The 26,907-nt window shown below is 35.8% G+C and overlaps 2 protein-coding genes across 2 annotated transcripts in view; one reads left to right on the forward strand and one right to left on the reverse strand.

The window, feature by feature from the left end:
- Ttc19 (tetratricopeptide repeat domain 19) overlaps positions 1-16,000 on the reverse strand; it is a 114,957-nt gene extending 98,957 nt beyond the window's left edge. Inside the window, exons 1-2 of the mRNA XM_073968607.1 lie at positions 15,982-16,000; positions 15,174-15,229 (exon numbers count right to left, since the gene is read on the reverse strand). Coding sequence (XP_073824708.1) covers positions 15,174-15,229; positions 15,982-16,000 — 75 coding nt within the window. The remainder of the gene's footprint in view (positions 1-15,173; positions 15,230-15,981) is intronic.
- A 130-nt stretch (positions 16,001-16,130) lies between these two features.
- LOC141394338 (uncharacterized) lies at positions 16,131-26,668 on the forward strand. The gene is made up of 2 exons (XM_073968606.1): positions 16,131-17,593; positions 24,852-26,668. The coding sequence occupies exon 2, from the start codon at positions 24,854-24,856 to the stop codon at positions 25,880-25,882; it is 1,029 nt and encodes a 342-aa protein (XP_073824707.1). The 5' UTR covers positions 16,131-17,593; positions 24,852-24,853; the 3' UTR covers positions 25,883-26,668.
- The last annotated feature ends 239 nt before the right edge of the window (positions 26,669-26,907 follow it).

The following is a 26,907-nucleotide window of genomic DNA, read 5'->3' on the forward strand; positions in this document are numbered from 1 at the left end:
GATTAGTCGAAAACAAATTAGAGTTGCGTCTAGATAAGTGCGAGTTTTTGCGGGATAATGTCAGGTCTAAGAGCCGACGACAGGGGTTTAGAAGCCATACGAAATTTTCCGATACCTGACAAAGTGCGTTCGGTACAAAGCTTTATTGGCCTCTGCTCATATTTTAGACGATTTATAAAAGATTTTTCTATAATTGCTAAACCACTCAACGATTTGATTAGAAAAGATAAACAATTGTGTTCGGCAAGCTAGAGCTTGAAACGTTCGAATTATTAAAAAGTAAACTCCTACAAGCACCAATTTTAGCGTTATACAACCCGTCGGCAGAAACAGAATTACATTGTGATGCTAGTGCTTTAGGTTTCGGCGCCATCCTTATGCAAAAACGGGACTACAAAAAGTGGCAACCGATGTTTTATTTCTTTAGACGTACAACAGATGCCGAATCGAATTTTCACAGTTTCGAACTAAAAACCTTGGCCATAGTTTATGCACTCAGACGATTTCGTATTTATTTGTACGGCAAACCGTTCAGAATAATTACAGACTGCAATTCGCTAACTCTTACATTAAATAAAAAAGTACTAAATCCGAGAATTGCTAGGTGGGCATTAGAGCTTCAGAATTTCGATTATACTGTCGAACATAGAGAAGGAAAACGAATGCAACATATAGAAGCATTAAGTCGAGCACTAGATATTATGATTGTATAGACGAATACTTTCGAAGAAAACTTAATTATTGCACAAAACAAAGATACAGAAATAACAAAAATTAGAGAAAAGTTACAGACAAGCGACGATAAATATCATGAAATGAGAAATGGCGTTCTTTATAGAAAACTTAAAACAGGAAAGTTGCATTTTGTTGTCCCCAGTCAGATGGAATCTCATGTTTTATACCGTTATCACGATGAAATGGGACATGTCGGTATTAATAGAGTTACAGATTTAATACATAAAACTTATTGGTTTCCTAACATAAACACCAAAGTTAAGAACCATATTCAGAATTGCCTGAAGTGCACAACATTTTCGCCGAAGAGTGGTCCGATTAAAGGATTTCTGCGTAATATACCGAAACCGCTGAAACCTTTCGTAGTAATACACATAGACAATTTCGGACCGGTTGACAAACATAGTTCAAAAAAACACATACCTGTTGTAGTCGACTCTTGTTCCAAGTTTGTCAAATTGTATCCTACGAAAACTACCGCTACTAAAGAAGTTATAGACGCGATAAGTGAATATTTTAGATATTACAGCAGACCACGTTACATCTTTTCCGATAGAGGGTCTTGTTTCACTTCGAATGATTTCAACAAATTCACTGTGGAAAATTATATACAACACATTAAGATAGCGACATTTGTTGTAAGCAGGTAAGTTGGTAAGCAATTTTATACCAGACTTTGATGGGACTTCAAACGCAAACTTCTGGATTAAACAGATGCGTGACCTCCAACGTTTGTACAACCTTTCCGACAATTCTTTGTGCTTGCTATTCGCGATGAAGCTGGTTGGCCGACCATTGTCTTGGTTGCAAGCGCGTCGTTATACCATGTTTGAAGACGTCTCAGACATTTTTGACCAATTTTGTTTCATGTTTGGGTCGTCTGAAAGCAATATGGAGACTCGTAAAACATTTGAACGACGCATATGGCAATATGGAGAAAGCTTTACAGACTATTGCGATGACAAGGTGCAGTTATCAAAAAAATTACAGTTGGACAAAGCTGAGTTATTGGAATACGTCATTGATGGCATCCCCAATATACAACTTCGCCGTCAAACCTTAATGCAAAGATTTAGCAATGTCACCGAGTTGTGCACATCGTTGGCTGCGATAAAGTTACCGAAAACGAAGTGCTGCTGCAGACAAAGCTGATGTTCGTTGCTATATTTGCAACAGTATGGGTCATTATGCGGCCGACTGCAACAAACCCCGACGTCAACCAGGGACGTGCTATGCATGTGGCGGAGCAGGTCACACCGTGTCTGGGTGCGAAAAAAAAGAAGAGACGCGTTGCCGGCCGGAACGGAAGTTTTGCCATCTTCAAATGTTAATTACTTTGGACTAAATTATTCTTCTTTATTAACTTTTGGATTTATTTTTGTTTTCCTCAAATGTAATAATAAGAACATTGAATTGAAGTTACTGGTATTTGATTTTTCAATGAAATTTTCGGTGCTGTTGGGAACAGAATTTTTTGGAAGAAACAGGTAGCAAGCTACCGTTGTTCGGTCAAGATTTGGTACAAGAACCACGACAAAAGTTAGAGCTTCCATTGCGACCATTAGATCATTTACAAGTTTCCGAGTTTGATTCCGACAGAAAATATTCAGAATTTGCAAACAAAATATTAGCAATAGATATTTCGTCAAATTATTTAGATTACAATTTACAGACTGGAAGTAACGTTCCACATTGTGTTTTAGCCGACCTAAACGTACTGTTCAAAGAAACCTACGTGAGTATGGTATGTCCAGAGGTTCCGCATATACGTTACGAAATGAAGCTTACCCTGGACAGTTCCAAGCCTTTCAATTGCCCACCAAGGCGGTTTCGTATGCTGAAAAACTAGAGATGCGGAGAAAAACAAGAGTTACAGAAAATCTTAGATGACTATTTGCTAAAAGTTGTAATTAGGGCCATTGAATCTGAGTACGCTTCACCTATAGTCTTGGTAAAGAAAAAAACTGGAGACCTACGTATGTGCGTAGATTTTAGGAAGTTGAATAATGTTACAGCCAAACATAATTACCCTTTCCCGTTAATAGATGATATGCTGGAAACCCTAACCGATAAAAACATTTTTACGAAGTTAGATCTTAAGAACGGCTTTCATCATGTCTTTATGAACGAAGATGCCATAAAATATACAGCATTCATTACGCCACTAGGGCAATACGAGTTTCTGCGCATGCCGTTTGGCTTAAAAAATGCCCCGTCAGTTTTCCAAATGTTTACAAATGCCGTTTTCAAAGATCTTATTCGAATGGGGGATGTTGCTGTCTATTTAGATGATATTATGATTGTTATGAATGACTATATGTTAAAAGAGGTTATGTTAAGATTAGTCGAAAACAAATTAGAGTTGCGTCTAGATAAGTGCGAGTTTTTGCGGGATAATGTCAGGTCTAAGAGCCGACGACAGGGGTTTAGAAGCCATACGAAATTTTCCGATACCTGACAAAGTGCGTTCGGTACAAAGCTTTATTGGCCTCTGCTCATATTTTAGACGATTTATAAAAGATTTTTCTATAATTGCTAAACCACTCTACGATTTGATTAGAAAAGATAAAAAATTGTGTTCGGCAAGCTAGAGCTTGAAACGTTCGAATTATTAAAAAGTAAACTCCTACAAGCACCAATTTTAGCGTTATACAACCCGTCGGCAGAAACAGAATTACATTGTGATGCTAGTGCTTTAGGTTTCGGCGCCATCCTTATGCAAAAACGGGACTACAAAAAGTGGCAACCGATGTTTTATTTCTTTAGACGTACAACAGATGCCGAATCGAATTTTCACAGTTTCGAACTGAAAACCTTGGCCATAGTTTATGCACTCAGACGATTTCGTATTTATTTGTACGGCAAACCGTTCAGAATAATTACAGACTGCAATTCGCTAACTCTTACATTAAATATAAAAGTACTAAATCCGAGAATTGCTAGGTGGGCATTAGAGCTTCAGAATTTCGATTATACTGTCGAACACAGAGAAGGAAAATGAATGCAACATGTAGAAGCATTAAGTCGAGCACTAGATATTATGATTGTATAGACGAATACTTTCGAAGAAAACTTAATTATTGCACAAAACAAAGATACAGAAATAACAAAAATTAGAGAAAAGTTACAGACAAGCGACGATAAATATCATGAAATGAGAAATGGCGTTCTTTATAGAAAACTTAAAACAGGAAAGTTGCATTTTGTTGTCCCCAGTCAGATGGAATCTCATGTTTTATACCGTTATCACGATGAAATGGGACATGTCGGTATTAATAGAGTTACAGATTTAATACATAAAACTTATTGGTTTCCTAACATAAACACCAAAGTTAAGAACCATATTCAGAATTGCCTGAAGTGCACAACATTTTCGCCGAAGAGTGGTCCGATTAAAGGATTTCTGCGTAATATACCGAAACCGCTGAAAGCTTTCGTAGTAATTCACATAGACAATTTCGGACCGGTTGACAAACATAGTTCAAAAAAACACATACCTGTTGTAGTCGACTCTTGTTCCAAGTTTGTCAAATTGTATCCTACGAAAACTACCGCTACTAAAGAAGTTATAGACGCGATAAGTGAATATTTTAGATATTACAGCAGACCACGCTACATCTTTTCCGATAGAGGGTCTTGTTTCACTTCGAATGATTTCAACAAATTCACTGAGGAAAATTATATACAACACATTAAGATAGCGACATTTTCGCCAAACGAACACTGTCAGGTAGAACGTGTCAATAGAAGTTTAGGGCCAATGATTGCAAAGTTAGTGGACACAGAAACTGGTACCACTTGGGTAAATACATTAGAAACTGTAGAATTTGCACTAAACAACACTTGCCATAGAATGATAAACGAACATCCCAGCCTAATGTTATTCGGTGTTAATCAAAGGGGGAAAGTTCGAGATCACATCAAAGAAAATATTTTAGATTAAGAAACTAGAGATTTGGCCACGTTTAGACAACTTGCAGACAGCAGACAACGTACCGCACAACAATACAATAAAAGTTATACAGACCCCAAAGGAAAACAACCAACGCTATATAAAAAGGTGATTATGTCGTGGTAAGGAACATAGATGCTACCGCAGGGTCATCTAAAAAATTTGTGCCTAAGTTTGTTATAACAGAGGTGTTAAAAAATTATCGCTATGCGATACAAGATGGAGAAGGTTTTCAACAAAGTCGAATCCCTTACAAGGGCATTTGGGCAGCACACAACATGAAACATTGGCATCGGGGGTCAACACTCTTGGTCGAGAATAATAGTTTGCAAGATTCACAACAGCCAGATTCGACGTCAAACAATGTTACAGAACAACCTTTAGAACTATCACTTACAGACATTTTTATCGTTCCGTAAGGCAACCGTTTCGAAAAGAGTCAGGTGATCTTTGTAGTCAGAATAGCCGAATTGTAGTACATTTATCCCTTACCCTTTCGTTTAGATAGCTAGTGTAAACTGTTCTAGTTATTAAGCAATTAGAAACTAAGAGATATAATATTTTTTTACTCTCTCGAGAACGCAAGAGTGAGTGTGGTGTTATTGTGTTTGTGGGCGTTGTTGGTCGAGAGGTAACCACCGATGGTTGAACGAGTTAGTCGCCCTCAGCTCCCGTCAATTGTTAATTAAAATATAAATATAAAAAAAAAAAAAACAAATAAAGAAAAATAAACTAAATAAGCATAATACATCTAACAAAAGTCTTTCGCTCTAAAATGAACTGTTTTTAAATAAGCGGTGTTCACTATAGGTCGAGAAGGGCTGTACCGATCATCATATATTTTTGTGGGCTTATTTATTTGGCCGCTTTTGGGATGTTTGAGGGACAAGGATGGGATGTTTGAACGTTTTTTAGCAAATAACTAGGAAATTTGAAATTCCCAACAAAATCGTGAAATCCTAACAAAACCCTAAAAATGTGAACTTTGACCGCGATTTATTTAAAAAGCGCTCCGGTGATTTTTTATTTTATCATCTGTGAACATTGTAGTGTCAGAATCCGCAAGAGCTTCCCAGGTGTAAGCACCTTCCATTTAAAGTTGGTTCAAGAGCACCGTGTATGTAGAATGTAGTTTAAGTTACAAGTTGTTGTTACTTTTTCAAAAAGGTATGGTGTGAGTTGGTAAACAGGGAAGAGTGTAACATATTAGTTTACATTTGGTTCGCAAAAACTGGTAGAAATAGATATTGTATAATGAAAACAAGCCGCCTCGTACTGTAATTCGCTGCGGAGTCGAGCCATCTTTCCTTCGACTCGGACTCCAGTCCAGTTTTTTTCACGACTCCGGAAAATTAATAAAACATGCACGGTTTTTAACTTTTTCCTATACTTGGACCATATCTGCTTATATGTTATTTTCATTTCTCTGCATACGTAATAGCATTTCTCTGCATACGTATTTCATCAAAATTTTATCGCTTGTATAAGAGGTTCTGAAGTAGAAAAACTTTGTTCAAGAATGTGGGATATGAAAACAAAATCTTCTTCGGATTGTTTAATCCAAATGATAAAACTTGTAAATTTATGCAAGTGTAATCCGGATCATAAGTTCTACATGTGGTAAGCAATTCAAGACCTGGTCTTAAACTGGATCCAATCCAAATGTTTGTGGTACTAAATAGAAGCCTACACATTTTGAAAATTTGTGAAATTGTACCCGAAGGAATTAAATGAAAAATTGTATTAAAATTTTCCAGATTTATCCTGAACACCAGTCAAAACATAGGCAGACCAATAGGTCTTTGCATAGAGATTGTTCTAATCTCATCTTTGTATGTTTCCTCTTAGAAGATCTTAGGACTTATGTAGAAAATATGTTGGTCTTCATATTGATGATCAGTAGGATTTCTCATAGAAGAACACAAGATGGAAAAACCAGTGGACTTCTAGCAAAAGACTTGCAGGACTTCTATAAAAAAAATAAAACATGTGGCAAGTCCTTACTGAAAGGCTTTGGAATTTTTGGAATTCCAATAACATAATATTTTAAGCAAAGCCCCAGCAATGTTTTTGATTTTTATACCATTACGGGCAATGATCGGATCGTCATCTACGAACCGTTTGCAGCATTTCCTGCAGTCAGGATTTGTATATGTAACAAAATTACTACCAAATCCGTCACGTGGCTAAAATATTATGTAAAGTTTTCAAGCACCTAACTTCAGAAGTCCTCGTCACATGAGAGGATTTTTGGCTTAATTCATTAAGTTGCATGTTCTTCCGGCTTTAAGTCAAAAGTCGAAGCATACGAAAATCGTGTTTCAGCACGCATTCAGCCACGTAGAGTTGCTGCATATGCGAACAATGGTTTCAGCTAAAAAAGTGTTCCGGTCTTTCTGATGGTGTTTTGACGTTTTGTTGAAGAAAAATGTTGCTATAGTTTGGAATTGCATGGAGTGTTCAGCGTTTGTGATGATGAATCATAATGACAAGGCTGCCCTTGAACAATTTAGCATAAAGCTTGATGAGCTTATCAATTCCTTGCCAGAAACAATACGCAAAGAAATTGATAAAAATATTGCTCCCGTCATAAAAGTCTTTGAGGACATTCGAATAAAGTGTGAATCGATGAATGCATCGGCTGAAAAGAAAATCGCTCTGCTACAAGCTGAAAGTAATCGCTTGCGTCATCAGCTTGCTAGGAGTGATATATTGTTTTCCGGTCTTCCTTCCAACATTGTACCAAATGAAGTTGCACTAAAAATACCGTCAGCACTTGGGGTGCAAGTGAATGAATATGACATCAATGCTTCATTTTGGTTTGGTAAGAATAGAATGACATTGCTTATTAAGTTTAACTCCACATTTAAGCAAGATGCAGTCATGAAGAAGTATATGATTCAAAAGAATTTGAAATTATCATCTGTCATACCAAGCGATATTGAATCGCGCATTTACCTTAGCGACAATTTGACTCCTGAGGCCTTGCAAGGTTTATTTTATGACTTCGGGTAACCGCATAGGAGAAATTGTTGGTGATGACTCTTTTATTTATTCTTTTTGTCACAACAGCTTCGGATTAGCTAATATTGGTTTCTGTAATGTTCAATCCAACATTGTACGAAATGAAGTTGCACTAAAAATACCGTTAGCACTTGGGGTGCAAGTGAATGAATATGACATCAATGCTTCATTTTGGTTTGGTAAGAATAGAATGACAATGCTTATTAAGTTCAACTCCACATTTAAGCGAGATGCAGTCATGAAGAAGTATATGACTCAAAAGATTTTGAAATTATCATCTGTCATACCAAGCGATATTGAATCGCGCATTTACCTTAACGACAATTTGACTCCTGAGGCCTTGCAAGGTTTATTTTATGACTTCGGGTGACCGCATAGGAGAAATTGTTGGTGATGACCCTTTTATTTATTCTTTTTGTCACAACAGCTTCGGATTATCTAATATTGGTTTCTGTAATGTCCAATCTATCAAGCCTAGTTGTAGATCTACTAAGTTTGATGAACTAAAAATATTTTGCTCAGTGGCAAACTTGATATAATTGGCTTTGCGCAAACATGGTTGAAATCATATGTTTCCAGTAAAAGTATTTAAACACCTGGCTACAAGCTGTTTCGTAATGATCGTTGCTATCCTTGCGGAGGTGGTGTTGCTTTTTATATTTCTGCGAAGATAAATGCCAAAGTCTTATTGTCTGTTTCTGAGCCTAGTTGCGAGGCATTGTTCCTACAAATAAATACTACTGAACATAATTTTGTAGTTGGTGTCACTTATCTGCCGCGTGGTGATATTGACTTTTTTGAAAATTGTTTACTTGACATAGTTACAAGGTTTGAAAATATTGTTGTTGTTGGCGATTTCAATTTTGATATTTTCTCACGTCGTAAGTATGATTGTCTTAGGCACATGCTTACGAGATGCAACCTTACAGTTCTTCACAATAATAAACCTTCATATTACGATGTTAATCATAATTCTAGCTCCCTAATCGATTTTTGTCTCGTTAGTTGTCTTCAGTCTATCTTAAAGAACAATCAGTTCTATTTTCCAGCTACTAACTCCTACCATGCGTTTTTGCTGATTCAATATGTCTTTTCAATCTGAAGCTCCCACTTATGCTTCTTATCGAGATTATAGTGCGATAAATTTTATTCTCTTATTAATGATATTTTTAGCCGTGATTACTCTCATTTATATGTGACAAATGATACCGATTTAACACTCATGTACCTGAAATTACCAGGGTTATTTATCCTGATAGGAAAAGTTGGTTTACTGCTAAGGTTCGTAATGCCATTTTTAATAGAGATCTTGCATATAGAGCATTTGTGCAAAATAATTCTGAGAGAAATAAAGAGAGAGAAGTCTCCCTTCTCCCGTATGGGATGTTGTGGAACAATGTTTTGTTTGTTTTGTCTTTCTCCTCAAGTATACCTCGTGACAATCGTGAGAATGACTTCTGCTTTCGTAATCTTGAAGAATATGAACTAATGTGTGCAATAAACAGTATTAAGTCCAATGCGGTAGAAGCTGATTTTATTCCCATAAAATTTTTTAAATTTATATATCCATATATCTCTGAACATCTTCTACATTTTTATAATACAATCATTATGACTCGGAAATTTCCCTCAGGGTGGAAGCTGGCGAAGGTTGTTTCAATCTTGAAAAAAGGAAATTCGGGTTCATTGTGTTCTGAATTTAGGTCTGTATCAATATTGCCTGCTTTATCTAAGGTCCTTGAGGTTTTACTTAAAGAACAAATTTGTGCCCATCTTGATTCGTCGTCTTTAATAAACAGCTGTCAATCTGTGTTTCGTAAACACCAAAGCATTGTAATACAGTTGACTGATGAAATTCGTCATTGTGTTGATATGGAAAAAGTAGGTATCCTCGCAATTTTGGACTTAAGTAAAGCCTTTGACTCCGTGGACTACAATATCCTTCTTCGCAAACTGTATAATGAGTTTTCATTTTTGTCCTGTGATCTCATTCAGCCAATTCTGTGCGATCGCAATTTGTTGTTAGTAACGGTTATGTATCCAACACATCTTCTTTGCATTGTGGCGTTCCTCAGGGGTCTATTTTAGGTCCATTACTTTGTATGCTGTATGTGAATAATCTTTGTGCGTGTGTCCAAAATTTTGCACTCAGCATTTATGCAAATTTTTACGTCTAGTTCTTCCGTTCTTTCTGACTGTATACATAATCTAGATGATGATCTTGGTCGTGTCTCTGAGTGGTGCATTCGTAACAACATACGTATAAACATAAACAAGACAAAATGTGCAGTGTTTGGTAGGATTCGGCAGGAGCTCTCTGACCATTCTATTGCAATACAAAACTACAACGTAGCTTTCACTAGCTCTGCTTCTTGTCTGGGATTTGAGATAGATAGTGACTTGAATTTTTCCGGGCATATTGCACGTGTTTGAATCTTAGATGTGTATAGTTTCTCTTCTGTATTAGCAAATATCGACTAGCGGTTAATCTTTTTAACAGTAATACGTTTTTAAATCTCTTCTTTATTTACTCATCCGTTATCCGGATATAAGTGATCGTACAATTCATCTTTTTTTAATATTTATCGCATTTTAATTATTATCTTATTGTATAATGGTTGTCAGCTCTCTGTGTTTTGCAGCATTCAGCAGATCAGTTTCGTTGGTATAACCTGTCCAGTCCATGATGTTTTTGAGCCAGGATGTTTCTTTCCTTCCTCTAGCTGGCCTTCCTTAAATTTTTCCCTTCAGAATTGCTTGTAAAATTATGTTTTTGTTGTTCCTTAATACATGTCCCAGATACGCTATTTTGTGCCTTTTTATAGTTGTTATTAATTGCCGGCTTATATTCATCCTTCTTAGTACTTCGTCATTAGAAATTTTCGCAGTCCATGGTATTTTCAGTACTCGCCGGTAAATCCATATTTCAAAGGATTCCAATTTTCTTTCATCAGAGGATTTGAGCGTCCAAACTTCTGTTCCATATAACAGCACCGACCAAACATAACATTTTATAAAACGTATTTTTGTTGTTATGTTTATGTCACGACTTTTCAGGGTTTTACTATATTTACAGAAAGCATCTCGCGCCATCTCTATTCGACTTTTTATTTCTTTCGAGGGATCCCATTTGTCGTTTATTAACATCCCAAGATATTTAAAGGTTCTCACTCTTTCTATTTCTTTACCTTGTACTTTTAAGTTCACCTCAGCATGGGGATTTTTTCTGCTAATGATCATGTACTTCGTCTTCTTCATGTTGATTTCAAGACCATATTTCTCACTTACACGTGCCAGTTTCTCTACTAGTTTTTGTAGACCGGATATGCTCCCTGCCAGTAACGTAGCATCGTCCGCATACCTTATATTGTTGATTAGTTTCCCATGAATTCTGATTCCGATGTTTTCTCCTTCGGGTGTTTCTTGGAATATTTTCTCTGAATACACGTTGAATAACAGGGGAGATAAAAGCCATCCCTGTCTAACACCTCTTGATATGGCAATTTCTCTTGTGGGTTCTCCACTTACGTCAATTCGTGCCGACTGATTCCAATAAAGACTTTTAATGCACTGGAGTTCGTTTTCTGGTATTCCAATAGTATTCAAGATTTCTATTAATTTGTCATGTTTGACGGTGTCGAATGCCTTTTCATAGTCAATAAAACACATGAACACATCCTTCTGGACATCTCTACATTTCTGTGTTACAACTTGAATGCAGTATAATGCTTCTCTTGTGCCCATTCCTTCTTTAAACCCAAATTGGGTATTTCCCATGTGTGCTTCACATGTAGTATATATTCTGCTATGAATTATTTTTAGAAATATTTTCAAAGCATGACTCATTAAGCTAATGAGTCTGAAGGGACTACATTTCTTTGCATTATTTATCTTGGGAATTGCGATGAAGGTGGATTTGAGCCATTCTTCTGGATAGTTTCCAGTGTTATATATGTGGTTAAAAAGGTTGATTAAAAGTTGTACGTTATTGGAATCAATAAGCTTTAGCAATTCTGATGGGATTTCGTCCGGTCCTGTAGCCTTTTTATCTTTCAAGGATTTCATAGCGCATTCTACTTCGTTACGTGTTATAGGTGTTCCCCTTCTTGAAATTTGCAAAACCTCTCCATAGGGTGATCGTTCGTTATCAGTAAAAAGATTGGTGATGTATACCTCCCATATCTGCTTCTTTCCATCCAAGTCAAAGACAGCTTCATTGTTTTCGTTCATTAAAACTGGATTAGATATTTTCTTTCTATATACACCGACGGATTCCTTTAGTTTCTTGTGGAGGTCGAAATCATCATGTATACTTTGTAAGAATTCAATTTCTTGGCATTTGGCATTCAATAGAGCATTTTCGGCTGATCGGGTCGCGGATCGTATTTCCCTGTTTATCTCCCAGTATTTTTCATAATTTTTATTTTTGTACTTGCTTCGTTCATTCCCTAGTTCTCGAATCTCGTCGGTAATCCATTCTTCTGTTCTTGATGGTGTTCTCTTTCCCAGTATGTTCTTTGCAGTCGTGTTTATAACATCTTTCACCTTGTTCCACAATGTGTGCACATTTTCTTCATTCAACTGTTGTAATTGTATATTAATATTGTATTTAATTGCCGAGTCTTTAAGTTTTTCTATATTCAGTTTATTTTGAGGTAGTTTTGTCCGATTCGATGCAAGTTTAATTCGTATATTTGCGACGAGTAAGTTGTGGTCCGATGGCACATATGCTCCTGGATATGTCGAACATTTTGTAACACTGGAGAAATATCTTTTATTTATTAGGATGTAGTCTATTTGGTTTCTCGCAATTTGGTTTTCATTGTCCTGTGGGGATTTCCAGGTGTATAACCATCTGGGATGTTGGGAAAAACACGTATTGCTCACTTTCATACGATATTCCTGACAGAATTGCACTAGCCTATCTCCTCTATAATTTCGTTCGCCTAGGCCATATTTTCCCGTAATATTTTTAACTTCTTGGTTTCCGACCTTGGCATTAAAGTCTCCTTGTATTATTGTTCATATGCGATTCGTGTTGCCAGGGTATGGAACTTATTACCAAAGCAGCTCAAAAATTTCTCTGTTCATACTTATACTTTCAAGCGAAAGCTTTTGAACTATCTGTCTACGCTTAATCATCCAATCCGAAATTCACATCGTTGCCAACGGTTTTTCTCTAAATTATTCTTCGTCATACAATTTTAGGGCACAGCACGTTAGGTTTTAGGTTTAAGATTTTTTTTATAGAAATTACATTAAATTTTTTGTCTACAATACTTTGCATATTATATCTCATCAACATATTTTTTCCACTAGGGCATTCGTTGGTTGTGTAAATAAATAAAAAGAGAATTTTGTCCCGAATCGAGCTTTTTTCACGACTCCGACTCCGAAATTTGCTAGACTCCGACTCCGCAACCATGCAAAAAACTCTAGTGTAACCGTACTATTAGCCTCTTTAAGAGAGTATTTCCTTTGTTCAACGACGGGGGATGAAATGTTTAAAATGTATTTTATTAAAAGTTGTTCACCTATAAAATAAAGGCTATGAATATTAAATATTAATTTGCAGAAATGCTTACTTCTTAACTTTTTTGTAACGACTGCAAATACTAATTTTAGATTAATGAGTGCATACATTTGTCTGTTTTTTTTTTTTTAATTCTGATTTTATTACAATTTCTCAAACGACTGCAAAGTGATTTTTCCAAATTCTCCTGTTAGTTTTATTTTTTTTCTATAAACCGTTTGTACGTTTTACAAATATTTTCTAAATTATATGTACTATCAAATTCAGTGGTCTTTTCTTGCCCCCTTTTTTAAAAAAGACGTATTTATACCTTACACCACACTGTGGTAAGGGGTATTATGTCTTTGTGCATTTGTATGCAACAAAAGGAAACGAGATAGAACCATAGTTCATTCTAGGCATTTGCATAGAATTACTTTCTAAGTCGATTTATGCATGTCCGTCCGTTCGCAACGTACCGGTCGCATTTATTGTCTGATTCAGCTGAAAATTGGGGAATATCATTTTTTTCGCCAACTTCCAAGAATTCGGAATACCAAATTTCAGCCGAATCGGTTATAAAGTATCGCTAAAACACCAAAAATATCTAAATTCTGTTATATGGGACCTATGACAAAAGCTGGCCCTTTTTTTAAAAAATATTACAGACTTGTTTTCTACCCTCTCACTCTCTAAATATGAATTAAATACGTGAAATCGGCCGAAAATATATATGGGAGCTATATCCAAATCTGATCCTATTTCGATATAATTTGGCGCATTTAGTTTTGACTGAATTGAATCACGAGTTCCATTTTTTATTGAAATCAAAAATATATAGCGTGTTTGTTGCAGCAAATACATGAAATCGGCCGAAAATATATATATTGGAGCTATATTCAAATTTGAACTGATTTTCACCAAAAGCAATAGCGTTTTTACTTTGGCTAAAAAAATGATATTCCCCAAATTTCAGCTGAATCGGACAATAAATGCGACCTGTACGTTGCGAACGGACGGACGGACATGCATAAATCGATTCAGAAAGTGATTCTATGCATATGCCTAGAATGAACTATGAGTCTATCTCGTTTTCTTTTCTTGCATACAAATGCACAAAGGCATAATACCCCTTACCACAGTGTGGTGTAAGGTAAAAACACGTCTTTTTTAAAAAAAAAGGGCAAAAAGTGGCAAGAAAAGACTACTGAATTTGTTAGTACAGATAATTTAGAAAATATTTGTGAAACATAATTTTCAATATACATACACACATTGATTTTACTACGCTAACACAACAAAAAGAGTATATTTTAAAACATAAAATCTTTTTACACAAAAAAGTACCAACTTTGACATTGCAACAACTAAAAGCATATATCCGTACTAACAAAAACTTATTATTTTCGGTTGAACTGGGGCCTAATTATGTAATTCAATATCGAGTCGTTGTCGAGTAATCGAACATAAATTTGCGAGTAATTTCTCGTAGCCAAATTGCCTTTCGTAAACAAACAAAATGAAAGATTTCTTATTGTCTTTTTGTTATAAATGTAAAAATTTATTTTTGTTGTCGGTTTATAGAAAAAAAAATATAAATAAAAATAACAAGGAGTTTGGGAAAAGCCCTTTGCAGTCGTTTGAGAAATTGTAATAAAATTAGAATTTAAAAAAAAAACATACAAATGTATGCACTCATTAACCAAAAATTAGTTTTTGCAGTCGTTAAAAAATAAGTTAAAAAATAAGCATTTCTGCAAAAGAATATTTTATATTCATAGCCTTCACTTTACAGGTGAACAACTTCTCATCCCCCGTCGTTTACCAAAGGAAATACTCTCTTAGGGAGGCTAATGCAAAAACCCACTAAATTCTCTCCCATTTATTTTGAAAGAGAATTATTAAGGTAGATGTATAAGCAATCTGTTACAACAATAGCTTTTTACTTACTAAATCTTGCTGAAACGTCTTTTTCAGCAACTTTTCCATTATACAACTGTCAAAATCTGAAATATTAGTAATAATTATTACAAATTATCACGTAAAAAGACACAGCTAATGTCAAAAATGTTTTGCAAATGTCAGTAATGTTGTTGAGTGTAGTTAGTACTCAGTATATGATTTTATGATTTTTTTTACAATTTTTCTGCCAGATGTTATTTATTAGAAACGTCATGAGCTTATTTCCAACCATTGTCAATGATAACAGTTTCTTGTCTTCACAGTTATGCAATTACAGAGAAAATTCAAATGTTGGGAATTTTAACTGCCAAAGTTTCTGTGTTAATCATACATCGTCTAAAATAAATGAAGTTAGAGATATTTTGGGTGGAGGATATTTGGATGTTGTAGGTGTAAGCGAAACGTGGCTCAAACCATATATGTCAAGGAATGTGGCTGATATTCCTGGTTATGTTTGTCATGACAGGCCTGAGGGAAGAGGTGGCGGCGTGGCAATGTAATTGAGGAATGGAATTAGGCATAAAGTAGTTGATTGTAGTTGTTTGTATGGTGAAGTTGAATTTATTTTCATTGAAAGTGTTGTAGGATCTTCTAAGATTCTATTAGGTGTTGTGTATTTACCGCATGGTGATTTTCTTAAATTTGAGGATACTGTTTCCGATTTAGTTGTAAGATATTCGACTGTGATATTAATGAGTGATTTTAATAATAATTTATTTGATATGAGGAAATCTGTGTTAGTTAGAAATAGTTGTAATAATATAAATCTATCTGTAGTACATAATTCTATACCAACCCATTATGATATTGCGCATGGTTCGACGTCTCTCATTGATTATTTTTTGTTATCATGTCCTGATCTTGTGCAATTCTCCAGTCAGTTCCAATGTCCAGGTGTTTCGCACCATTCATTTATTTTTATGTCTTTAAGTGTGGTCAATAGGGTGTCCCCGCAATTTTATGAGTGTACATGAATGTCCAAAAATTTTATTATAAAGGTGTGCTATTTTGTTGCCCATTAAGTGTGCTATTTATTTGGTACACTACTGTAGCATAGCGGTATGCTTTTAGTACATACACACATACCTACAAGCAAGCGAGAACATAATTTGTATATTTTGCCATTTCTGTTTCTGCATTTCCAAAACCATTGGAATGCAAAACAGGTTTTATGTGACGATGCAAAACAGAAGAAAGTCAATCGAAGTTTGAGCATCAAAACGATCAACACGCACCACCCCCGTCGTGACGAAGTGAGAAGTACAAAAGTGTTAACTTACAAAATATTATAATTAAAACATTAAAGTGAATTTGCATAAAAATCAAATCCTAATAATCGAATGTGTATAAACAATATTGTAATTATAATTTTATACCTGAAACAAAAACATATAATACTTACCGTGTTAAAAACATACATATACCTGAATAGTACAAAAAACCATAAAATACTTACCTTGTGAATTTCCTTATACTTACCTTTGTACATAAACCTGCTACTTACCTTTGATACATACCTAAATACTTACCTTTTTTGAAACACACGAAAAACCTGTGAAAAGAAAAATATTTATACTTACCTTGAAAACCAAATCCTAAATACTTATCTGTGAACACCTAAATGCAAAAGAAACCCATTGTAAATACTTACCTTGAAAATCTATCAAAATTATCAATAAAGTTGAATTAAAAGTTGAACAAAAAAAAACATAAAATCTTTTCTATGGAAAAAAGTGAAAAAAGGTAAAGTGCTAAACATTTGGTCCTAGTCGAGCCGAATATGTGTGGTTAAGAAAAATCTTAACATTTTCAAAAAACAAATACAACATAAAAGTGGAATTTTTTGGAAGAGTTTTTTACAACAACAAAATTGTGAAACTAGTGACATTGAAAAATTACAACAACAAACGCAGTGAACAAAATTGAAAAAAAAAAATAAAGTTTGTAAAGAGAACAACATAAGAAGCAAAACAGTGACAATTTGTGGAAACTTAAAACAAAACAAATACAGTGGAACGCAGACAGTGGAATATTACAGTGGGACGTGGAAAAAGTGATTAAACAAAAAAATTATTTTACAAGAAAGAAAAAATTAAAATTAAATTTGTTTTAAAAATACTAAACAAAAAAGTTCACATACAAAAACATAAATATCAAAAAAAAAAACCCAAATTACATTGAAACAAAAGTGAACATTTAAACATTAAAACATACAATTTCTACAACACACAACAATATCTACAAAACAAACCAATATAAACTAAACGCGAATACGGTGACGCGTAACAAAACAACAACAAACAATCAGTTGGAGAGTTGGAGCTGAGGATTTGGAAAGGCGGACAGACGGACAAAAGGTTAAAACCCCCCCATATACTTACCTAGACCCTATAACCAAACAGAGCAAAGTGAGTACAAATAAGTTTTTTGATTTGGAGCGTGGCATCAAAAAAGGAACACAGGGTACGGCGAATTTTGACTCCCGACACTGTCCCTTTATACGATAACTCGCTATTACATCACAAATTGACACCTTTGGATACAAAGACCCAAGTTTTTTTACATAACCCTAGAAAAGCGGACTGAAGTTGACCCAGCGAAAGTGGGAACACACATATACGTCCACACATACACACACAAACACATACAACCTAGTGAAATTTGGGATTTTGTAACAAAGATTTTTCAATTTATCCACATAAATTTCTAAAAAGGTAAATTTTTGTGTAAATTTGGTTAGATCATTTTGTGGAAATCTAACAATTTACAAATACATGCACAGTTCAAGCATAACATAGTGGAATTTTTGGAAAATTCTCTCAATTTTGGAAATTTTCTCATGCATTTTTAAATACAAGAAGAAAAAGAGAAATTTTGTGGAAAAATTGGAAAGTTTAGTGAGAGACTTGTGGAAAGTCGACCTTTTCGCTCATACATATTTGTCCGTCCGTTCAATAATTTGGAAATTTTGGAAGTCTGACCCGATATATATTTTGGAAAATCATCAGTCACTTGGAAACCATATTATTTTTGGAAGCTAAATAATTTCTGTCGGTTATTGACCCAAAAACACATACAACACACACAATTTATGGGAAAATAACCTGAAATTACTAACATAAAAATTACAAACGTTTACAAAAATTTTGGAAAAAATCTTATACGGCGACATACACACAAACAACAATATTAAACAATTTATACATAAGCGCCATATTGATTTCCCAATACATCCATTTTGGGAAAAATTGGAAAAAAAACATTTTGCGCCTTTTACGTACATAAGCATAAGCGTTTGGTGGACAAGCGCCCAAAAATTTGAGGTTAACTAACCTAAACATTCGACACTTTAAACTTTTTCTTATCTTATGAAAATTTATATAACTTTTGATACTCATACATTTTTACAGCATCTTTGAAATTTTTTGGATGAAAATTTTTGATTTAGACACAAAATATTTTTGTCTTTTTTGCAAATAAGCAATATTTTGTTGAAAAAATTTTTGATTTTAAATTAATTAATTTTTAATTTTAAACCAGTTTGAAACAACAATACGACATTCTAAAGCATTTTTCGCTAACAATTTGGATTTTTTGGACCCAAAATAATTCACCTTTGAAATTGTTTGCTGGGATTTTGCTCTGGCTTGACTCGTTTCTTTACTAAGACATTTTTGTTTCCACCCAAAACCAATTATTATTGGAAAAAACAAAAAATTTTCGTCTGTGTTTAAAGCGAAATCATTCTCTCAACAATTTATTTACAAAAGCGTCACTAAAATAGTTGTGGATTTAGACAATTATTCAAAAAACAACTGCGTACAAAAAATCATTTCACTTTTTCTGATAAAATTTGCTGTTTAACTAGGGTTTTATTACAACCTTGTTATTTCTGCAATTTGCTGTTCTTTGGGACTTTTTTTCTGGATAACCCAACACACATTTTTCTTCGACTTATTTTTGGAAATTTTTTTCGGATTTTGATTGAAATTTTTCGACCTTTCAAAACTTTTTCTTGCGTTCTTTGAATGAAAATATTTGGCATCAAATAATTTTAATTCTCTGTACTCACATTGGAGAAAACATTTATCGTACTCCACAAAACATTTACTCTACTCTACAAAATATCCAGTTGTCGTGAATTTATTTGGGAATTAACATCAAAATTTTGCTAAGACAAAATTTTCTGACTCTGTTTTTTACCCAATAACAAAAAGGTTTGACCCTTTGATTGGACTACTTTGTCATTTCTTGCGACTCAGCAAATTTGTTCTAAAGTCAGATCTAATTTACAAAGAAAGATGGCCAAACTTAATCGTGAAAAATTTGTTAACTGTCTTAATGATTTAAAAGATTATGCAGCGATTTTAAGTATAGCGAACACCGAAGATGATATTCATAGATTAGAGGCATCAAGAGTTCAGCTAGATTCGGTTTATGACCATGTAAAAAGAGCGTATGAAGAATGCAGGGATCATGTCCCAGGGGAAGGTGAAAAGGAAATTGACAAAAATAAGCTAAGAACTCATTATCTAGAAGCCATTGACATTTACAAAAATGCTGTAGGAGCGATTAATGGGCAAATTCAGTTAGTTAAGCAGAAACAAGCCGAAGAAAAAGTTAAAAGAGAATCTCAAATGACGCAAAAACTCAATACTGAAGTAGAATTTACACCTGTTTCAAGACTTCCCCCATGTGACACAGACACATTCAGTGGAGGTTACAGCGAGTGGCCTACGTTCCGAGACCTCTTTACAGCGATATATATTAAAAATTCAAAACTAAGTAAAGTTGAAAAACTCTTCCATTTGACCCAGAAAACAACAGGAGAAGCTAGAGAGATAGTCAGTCATGTCCCACTTACAAACGATGGCTTTGAGTTAGCGTGGAAGAATCTCACTGAGCGATATGAAAACAGAAGGATGCAGGTCAACGAGCAAATCAAAATTCTTTTCAATTTACCCCATATAGCGTTTGATTCAAGTAACACAATTCAAAAACTTCAACGTACCATTAATAGTTGTATTCAGACTCTTGAGACTCTAGAAGTTGATGTAAAGGGTTGGGATCCTATCCTTATTTATCTTTGCTCCTCAAAACTACCTCGATCTTTTCTAGAGGAATTTGAAAACTCTTTGCACGACAGCAAAACTTTGCCCACCTGGGAGCAGGTAAACAAATATTTGACCCATAAATTCAAGACATTAGAATCTGTAGGAAATATTAAGCCTACAAGTACAAAATACAATCAACAAAAAACTGATTTTAGTAAAAAATCAAAATTTGCAAACAGTTTCCATACCAATACTTGGCCAAATTCACAAAATAAGGGGGGTTCGGTGAATAAACAAACTTCGAATCAACAACAAAAGACTCAAAATACGCAAAATTGTCCACTTTGCAAAGCAAATCATTTTATTAGAGATTGTTCTCAGTTCCTAGGAAAGTCAGTAAATGATAGAATTCATTTAGTCAAGATCTCACACCTTTGTTACAATTGTCTTTCGTCTAATCACGGCGTCAAAGAATGTAAAAGTCGGTTTGGTTGTCGTACTTGCAATATGAGACACCATTCCATGTTACATAAGGGAACAGACACCCAACAACAAACCCAGAATTACAACTTAGAAAGAGATGAAGTGCGCCCTAGTACTAGTGCTTCAGCTCTCACAACCACAATACAGTCCACAGAACCACAAAACGTTACAACCTTGACTCTACAAGAGCATAGAGTTTTCGAACATAACCCTAGTGCAACTTTGCTTTTCACTGCTATAGTACAGGTCGAAAATAGAGGACAATCATATGATGCCAGAGCAATTATTGACCCTGGATCACAATCTACTTTTATCTCTGAAAAACTTCGAAACAAATTAAAATTGCCTACCAAGAAAAACCTTGTTCATGTTACAGGACTTAGCCAAATCGTCTCAGAAACTTCTACAAAATCTTGTCTTTTCACTTTGCGTTCTCGTTTAGACCCTAGCTTTGAATTAGATGTATGGGCACCAGTTTTGAAGACCCTTCCGTCTAATTTGCCTTCACAAAATATTGAAAAGAGTAAACTTACAGATATTATTGGTCTTAACTTAGCAGACCCGAAATTCCACATAAGTCAACCTGTCGATCTTCTCATAGGAATGGATATAGGACCCTTAATCTTCGAAATAGGGACTCCCATAAAATCTTTTGGCTCATTCTTAGCGCAAAAAACAGTATTCGGTTGGATAGTAGGCGGTCCAATACCCGAAACCACTAGAAATCCACATAACATTTCTTTGTTTAACACCACTTCAATCGAAAAGATTATTACACGTTTTTGGGAGGTGGAAGAGCCCCCAAAAAGAGTTTTGAGGTCAGAAGAAGACTCATTCTGCGAACAAAACTACCTAGAAACAACAAAACGAAATAAAGATGGGAGGTATATTGTTACCCTGCCCTTTAAAAATTGTGAGGAGCTCGGCAATTCTCGTAATATAGCCCTCGCACAGTTTTATAGAATGGAGAAAAAACTTTCAAAGACTCCAGAAATCAAAGACTCATATGACAAAGCGATATTAGAATACTTAGAGCTGGGACATATGAGAAAACTTTCACGTGAGGAAATAGATCAGACCCCAAATTACTATCTGCCGCACCATGCGGTGATTAAACCAGATCGATTGACTACTAAACTTAGGGTAGTATTCAATGCGTCAAGCCCCACGTCAAATAGAAGAAGCCTCAACGATAATCTTTTCGCTGGACCCATACTTCAGCAAGATCTTGTTTTGCAAATATTAAAATGGAGGTTCTTCAAATATGTTTACAATGCCGATGTTACACAAATGTATCGTCAGATTCTATTGGATAGAAATCACACTCGTTATCAACGAATTCTTTTTAGGAAATCTCTTTCTGACCCAGTCGAAGATTATGAGCTTTTGACGGTCACTTTCGGAGTGAACTGTGCTCCATTTTTAGCACTCCGTACTCTCATGAAATTAGCAGAAGACATAAAAGATATATACCCTAGAGCTGCTTCAGTTATTTTACAAAACTTATATGTTGATGACGTCCTAGCGGGAGGTCATTCCATACAAGAAGCGTTAGACTCTCGCAAAGAATTAATTTCTGCCTTTGATTCTGCAGGTTTTCAACTTAGAAAATGGACTTCAAATGAGCCCAAAATAATTAAAGACCTGCCAAGTGATCACCTTTTGCCTCTCAATTGGCTAGATCTGTCTGAAAATGATTCTACCAAGACTCTAGGTATCAGATGGAATATTTCGGGGGATAGTTTTTCAATCCCATCGCCTTCTATAGAAAACAAGATTAACTATACAAAACGGGAAGTTCTATCTACGATTGCCAAATTGTTTGACCCATGTGGTTGGTTAGCTCCAGTAATAGTAGTAGCCAAATTAATCATGCAACAAATTTGGTTAGACAAAATAGACTGGGATGACGCTCTCAAACCCATGACACTATTAAATTGGCAAAACTTTGTTAAAAATACTTTCTCAATTGACACTATCACTATTCCAAGATGGATTAAGTACACACCAACTAATCAAATTGAGATTCATGGATTCTGCGACGCGTCAGAGAGCGCGTATGGCGCGGCCCTCTACATTCGGGTAGAAAATCCCAATAAAAGTGTTGACACATTTCTCCTAGCAGCAAAAACCAGGGTCGCACCGATTAAAAAGATTTCCTTGCCACGACTTGAGCTTTGCGGAGCTGTACTTCTCTCTAAATTGGCCTCTACAATAATATCAAATCTTCAGATGTCGAATATTGAATCTTATTATTGGACAGACTCCACAATCGTTTTAGCTTGGCTTAAAAAACCACCGTGCCATTGGAGTACCTTTGTAGGTAACAGAATTTCAGAAATTATTGAAAATGTTGGTAATGATCGATGGCGTCATGTTGACTCTGAGGCGAATCCCGCTGATGTAGCAAGTCGCGGATGTTCACCGATCGATTTGAAAACACATAATCTATGGTGGCATGGACCCCAGTGGTTAAAATACCAAAAATCTAGTTGGCCCTCAAATAATATTCCGTTAGATACGAACTTAGAAGAGAAATCAGCTAAGGTTCTCACCCTTACAACCATTACTGATGATGCCAGACAAGAACTTTTAAAGAAAGACCCTTTGGTAAATTTCTCAAAGTTAAACAGAGTATATCGAGCATATGCATGTGCTATGCGATACTACAAAAAACACTTACGAGCTTGTCCCGATTACTCCCTTGAAGAGATTCAACAGGCTAAACGTCTAGTTATCATGGTAACCCAAAAATATTATTTTGAAAACGAGTACAAGCTATTGCAAAGAAAATCTAAACTTCCATCTAGTAGCGGTCTTGTTTCTTTAAATCCGTATCTTGACTCAAATGGCCTTATTAGAGCAAATGGTCGCCTTGTTCAATCACCTGCCTTAACAGAAAATGAAAGGCATCCCATCTTGTTACCATATATGTCCAAGTTATCGCAACTCCTAGTAGAATTTACACACCAAATAACTATGCATGGTGGAAATCAGCTCATGACTCGAGTCCTACGTTCAGAGTTCTGGATATTCAAACTGAAAGTTCTAGTAAAAAAGACCATTCATAACTGCAAAATTTGCACATTGTATAAGAAACACAGTCAAAATCAAATCATGGCTTCTCTTCCGCCGGAGAGGACTTCTCTAACACGACCCTTTTACAATACTGGGGTGGACTTTGCCGGCCCTTTCAATATCAAAAACTTTACTGGTAGAGCGTGTTTAATAACGAAGGGTTACGTATGCGTTTTTATTTGTTTCGCCACCAAGGCAATCCACCTAGAAGTAACTAGCGATCTTTCGACGCAATCATTCTTAGCTGCCTTCACTCGATTTATAGGTCGTAGAGGTTGTCCGGCGTGTGTATACTCCGATAACGGCACCAATTTTGTCGGTGCATCTGAATTACTCAAAAAAGATAGAGCAGAATTTATGAAAAATCTTAGTTCACAAGCTATTACCCAAAATTCTCATCAAAACTTAGAGTGGAAGTTTATACCTCCTGGCGCTCCCCACATGGGTGGATTGTGGGAGGCCGGTGTTAAGTCCTTTAAGACTCATTTACGTAAAAGCTTTCCAAATCTTAATTTTACTTTCGAAGAATTCACTACAATATTAATTCGTATTGAGGCTTGTCTGAATTCAAGACCCTTGAGTCCAGCCAGTGACGACCCTAACGACATAGCTCCCTTAACACCAGCTCATTTTCTCATTGGGGCACCGATGTTAGAGCCAGCAGAACCGGATATTTCCGATTCCGACCTTTCATATGTTAATCGCTGGAAGCGACTTAAAATAATTTCACAACATTTTTGCCATAGATGGAAACATGAATACTTAACAGAACTTCATAGAAGACATAAATGGAAATACCAGAAAGACAATTTAAAAGAAGGCGATCTTGTGGTCGTGAAAGATGATCGCTTGTCGCCAACGGAGTGGAAGTTGGGGCGAATTGTTAAGACATATAAGGGGGTGGACGATAACATTAGAGTGGTAGACATCAAAACTTCGCTTGGCATCTCTAGTCGACCCATAACCAAAGTTGTCAAGCTATTTACCGACTGACTAGTCGGACCCTCTTTTCTTAAAAAACTTGGTACTCCTCTCTCTCTTTTAATTACAGATATGGCTGCCTACCTCCCACACAATAATTGGGACGAAGAAGAGGAGGAAAGACCCCCAAACAGGCGACAACAACAAAATCGCCCACCACAACCAGAGCAACCTCAACAACAGCCAATCCATCAACAACATCAACCACGTCAACAACAGCAGCGTCAGCATCAACAACAGCAGCGTCAGCATCAACAACAGCCACAACCAGAACAGCCACAAAGACGACCACAATCAAGAAGCCGATCGGGTCAGCGAGAAGAAAGAAGGGATCGGCCGAGTTTCTGGCAATATGCCTGCGGGCTCTGCCAGGACGATCACGCAATCGTAACATGCCCCAGGTTTAGAGAGCAGTCTGCTTTTCAGAGGTACGAAACCGTTGAACGGAGAGGGTACTGTCGGAACTGTTTGGCCCGTAGTCATCTGGCACCGGATTGCACCAGTTTGACGAGCTGCAGAAGGTGCGACCACCGACACCACACCTTATTACATGGGGCCCCACAGTTAGATAATACCTTACAACCAGCTCCCATTGTGGTGCCTTCATTCTCTTGGGATTTGGTGTTCGTCCCCACAGCCCTTGTGCGTGTCTCAGCCGACAGTGTAGATACTTGGAAGACTGTACGAGCACTCATTTGTCAGTCGGCCACGATGTCCAGAATGGCCTATTCAACGTTCCAAAGGCTTGGTCTCAGATCGATAATATATCAGAGTCGCCGATTTGCTACCTTCAAGATTATGGCCAGGAACATAAACGGCACGTGGGCTTTAAAAGTAAACGCCCTTATTACCGATGAATTGCCACGCAGACCCTATTCCGACCCTTTGTTAGAAGACCCTACAGGCTACTTTGCGCCGCAAGCTCTCGCTGACCCCGATCCTCGCAGCAACATTCCCATTGATTTAGAGTTGGGAGCCGATACATTCTCTGCGATTCACCAGGAGGGCTGTACACCGGCTGGCATTGGAGATGTGAAGGCGTTCAACACAAAATTAGGCTATGTATTTTCAGGCCCAATTAAAAATATGCCTACTAATTAAACTCTTTTATTCACAGATATCACGGCGGGGGAGGCATGTACATGAATGTCCAAAAATTTTATTATAAAGGTGTGCTATTTTGTTGCCCATTAAGTGTGCTATTTATTTGGTACACTACTGTAGCATAGCGGTATGCTTTTAGTACATACACACATACCTACAAGCAAGCGAGAACATAATTTGTATATTTTGCCATTTCTGTTTCTGCATTTCCAAAACCATTGGAATGCAAAACAGGTTTTATGTGACGATGCAAAACAGAAGAAAGTCAATCGAAGTTTGAGCATCAAAACGATCAACACGCACCACCCCCGTCGTGACGAAGTGAGAAGTACAAAAGTGTTAACTTACAAAATATTATAATTAAAACATTAAAGTGAATTTGCATAAAAATCAAATCCTAATAATCGAATGTGTATAAACAATATTGTAATTATAATTTTATACCTGAAACAAAAACATATAATACTTACCGTGTTAAAAACATACATATACCTGAATAGTACAAAAAACCATAAAATACTTACCTTGTGAATTTCCTTATACTTACCTTTGTACATAAACCTGCTACTTACCTTTGATACATACCTAAATACTTACCTTTTTTGAAACACACGAAAAACCTGTGAAAAGAAAAATATTTATACTTACCTTGAAAACCAAATCCTAAATACTTATCTGTGAACACCTAAATGCAAAAGAAACCCATTGTAAATACTTACCTTGAAAATCTATCAAAATTATCAATAAAGTTGAATTAAAAGTTGAACAAAAAAAAACATAAAATCTTTTCTATGGAAAAAAGTGAAAAAAGGTAAAGTGCTAAACAATGAGTTTATTGATTTTAGTGTTTTAAATGCTGAAACATTGCAAGAGTCTTTTTTATGTGCGATTTCTCTGGCATGTATAATTCCAATGATGTTAATTTTCAATTGTCTATTTTGTATCGTAACTTTAGTCAGATTCTTAGCATATGTCCTGTGCGTAGATGTCGGAATGTTTTCTCTCGCAAAGATAATTGGTTT

The sequence above is a fragment of the Musca autumnalis genome, unplaced genomic scaffold, assembly GCF_047663935.1.
Source record: "Musca autumnalis isolate F117 unplaced genomic scaffold, ASM4766393v1 scaffold_2, whole genome shotgun sequence".
In the NCBI taxonomy this organism is placed as follows: domain Eukaryota; kingdom Metazoa; phylum Arthropoda; class Insecta; order Diptera; family Muscidae; genus Musca; species Musca autumnalis.